Consider the following 2,937-nt stretch of genomic DNA (forward strand, 5'->3'; position numbering starts at 1 on the left):
GGGGACCCAAAGTTGCTCTTCGCGGACCCGCGGACCCGCGTCCCCGGCGGGGCAGGACGGGAGCGGGGGCCACCCGGGCGGCGGCCGTGGGCAAGGCTCGCGCGGTACCTGGGCAGCGACCCCGCACGAGCGGCGGCGGCGTAGGCGGCGGCGCGCGGGTAGCGAACCGGAGCTCCGGCGCGGCGCAGCGGCCGCCGGGGAACTCGGCTCAGGTGCGGGGCGACCCGGGCGGCGCGGGGCGGCGGCGCTAGCTGTGGGACCTCTGCGCCGGATCCGCCGGCCCCCTGCCGCGCCGCCCCGCCCTCGGCCTGCCTGCGCCCGCCCTCGACCTGCGATTTCCCGGGCATTGGCCGTGCCGCCGGGAGATCCCTCCGGGTTCAAGTTGCAAGGGGGCGGGCCCGGGCCGGAGGTGGAGTCTCCCGCCAATTGCAGCCTTGGCTATAAATTGAGCTCCCTGCACGCCAAAGCCCAGATGCCTCACCAGGCCGCCTCGCGGTTGGTGGCCGGAGAGGGCGACGGGTCCCAGGGGGCCTCGGGGCCCGTGGCCACCATGCTCCGCTCCCTGCTGCTTCACTCCCTGAGGCTGTGCGCCCAGACCGCTTCGTGCCTCGTGCTCTTCCCGCGCTTCCTCGGCACGGCCTTCATGCTCTGGCTCCTCGACTTCCTGTGCATTCGCAAGCATTTCCTGCGCCGCCGCGGCCTGGGGCAGCCTGAGCCCGGAGTGGAGCTCAACAGCGACGGCGAGGAGGTGCCCCCCGATGACCCGCCTATCTGCGTGTCCGATGACAACCGCCTGTGCACCCTGGCGTCGCTCAAGGCTGTGTGGCACGGCCAGAAGTTGGATTTCTTTAAGCAGGCACACGAGGGCGGGCCGGCGCCCAACTCCGAGGTGGTCCTGCCCGAAGGCTTCCAGAGCCGGCGCATCCTGGACTACGAGCAGGGGAACCGCCCGCTGGTGCTCAATTTTGGCAGCTGCACCTGACCACCGTTCATGGCGCGCATGAGCGCCTTCCAGCGCCTGGTCACCAAGTACCGGCGCGACGTTGACTTCCTCATCATCTACATCGAGGAGGCCCACCCTTCCGACGGTTGGGTCACCACGGACTCCCCCTACATCATCCCGCAGCACCGGAGCCTGGAGGACCGGGTCAGCGCGGCTCGGGTGCTGCAGCGGGGCGCGCCTGGCTGCGCTCTCGTCCTAGACACCATGGCCAACTCCAGCAGCTCGGCCTACGGCGCCTACTTCGAACGCCTCTATGTCATCCAGCGCGGCACCATCATGTACCAGGGCGGCCGTGGCCCAGACGGCTACCAGGTCTCAGAGCTGCGCACCTGGCTGGAGCGCTACGACGAGCAGCTGCACGGCCCTCAGCCCGGCCGGTTGTAAACAACCGATGGACAACTGCCTGGACTCGGTGGGCTGGGCCTTCGGGCTTTCGAAGCCCGCGTGCAGTCTCCACCAGCGAAGCCGGGCTTGGTGAGACCCAAGGACCCAGATGCATTGAGCCCTGCCTCTCTGGCTGGGTCTGGCACTCGGCCACTGAAGACCAGCCTCCGTGGGACTCTTGTGACTCACTTGTACCTGCCTGGCTGGCCTGAAATCCCCCTGGGGCACTGAAGCAGCGCGCGCACACCCATGCCTGTGGACCCGCAGGCCTGGCCTCCGCGCACTTTTGCACACCAGCACTCCAGCCCGCCGAGCGCCGAGCGGCGGTGCGCGCATCTCGCAGCAGAGATACCTTGGCCACGCCCGCGCGCCGGGAGCGCAGCTGGGTTCCAGCAGCTCCAGGCTTCGCTAGTTGCCTGGCACCCACCTGTCGCGCGCAGGGAGCCCTGCTGCCTTTGTGTTTATTTCTTGTCTCTGAGCTGAGGGGAGGATTTGGGAGGGAGAGGGTGGGCAGGGTCGTCTTCCCCCTCCTTTGGGCGCGCACGAGCCCCTCTGCTGATGACGAACTGTCTCTAACTGGTCTTGACCACGAGCCGGTTCCGAATTGCAGGCTCGAATCGGTGCCGAAAGCGAGAGGGGGAAGAGGGCCCCGGACTTCGGAAAGGAGACCGCCGTCAGTGGGGAGGGAGTGGGAGGGGCCGCTTCCGGGCTAGAGGTGGTTTGAGAGGCCTCGGCGAGCTTCGCAGCGCCCGGGAGGGGAGAGGCCAGGACTCCTGGAGAGCAGGCTTGGGTGGGGGCGGCCCGAGAAAGGGAGATGGGCGGGGCCTGAGACCGACCGCTGGGCCCGGAGTGGAAGGCTCTGATTTCGCCGCCTGGCGAGAGTAGTGCTGATGATATTCCCTGTGTATGAACTTCGTTTAAGCTATAGTAATAAAGGCTTAAAGTAAACTGCTTTATGGTTGCCCTCGGTGCCTTTATCTGAAGAGCTGCAGGAGCGAAACAAATCTCTCCCTCACGTCCCCATGGGGACCCGGGGGAGGGGGCGGGAAGCAGCCTAGGGTGGATGGAGTGGGAAGGGGTGCGGTAGACCCGGGGCGCGCTCCTACCCGCGCACGCACACACCTGGGCGGGGAGCTCGGGGGCGGTAGAGCAGCGAGGAAGCGGAGGCCCGCGGGGTCCTGGAAGGAGGCGGCAGAAGCAGGGGGTTCGCACTCGAGGCTGCGCGCGCCCACGACCGCACACACGCGGACAGCTCCCGCGGCAGCGCGCTTTAACGTCCAGGCCCGAGGGGGAGGGGCGGCGCTCGGGCGAGGGGCTTCGAACTCGCGAAGCCCCGCGCCCGCCCATGTGGGCGCCCCGCGCACCTGACCGCTCTCCCGCCACCCCCTACCTCCCCGCTGGCCTCCCCGAGGCAGGACCGGGGTGCCGCTCAGGGCGCCCCACCCGGGACGCCCCCTCCTGCACCTCCCCCGGCTGAAGCCGAACCTCGCCACCACCCCAAGCCGCTCGCGGCTGTGAAGCAGAGAAGGGGGCCGGCGGAGAGAGCAGGA

The 2,937-nt window shown here is 69.0% G+C and overlaps 1 protein-coding gene across 1 annotated transcript; it reads left to right on the forward strand.

Annotated features, from left to right (window-relative positions):
- Positions 1 to 472: 472 nt before the first annotated feature.
- Positions 473 to 2,335, forward strand: Dio3 (iodothyronine deiodinase 3). Its single transcript, XM_004921046.3, has one exon. It carries the CDS (start codon positions 473 to 475, stop codon positions 1,385 to 1,387), a length of 915 nt encoding a protein of 304 aa, XP_004921103.2. The 3' UTR covers positions 1,388 to 2,335.
- The last annotated feature ends 602 nt before the right edge of the window (positions 2,336 to 2,937 follow it).

The sequence above is a fragment of the Heterocephalus glaber genome, unplaced genomic scaffold (genome assembly GCF_053883595.1).
Source record: "Heterocephalus glaber isolate CG9 unplaced genomic scaffold, H.glaber_assembly_v1.0 deba00001608, whole genome shotgun sequence".
Taxonomy (NCBI): Eukaryota; Metazoa; Chordata; class Mammalia; order Rodentia; family Bathyergidae; genus Heterocephalus; species Heterocephalus glaber.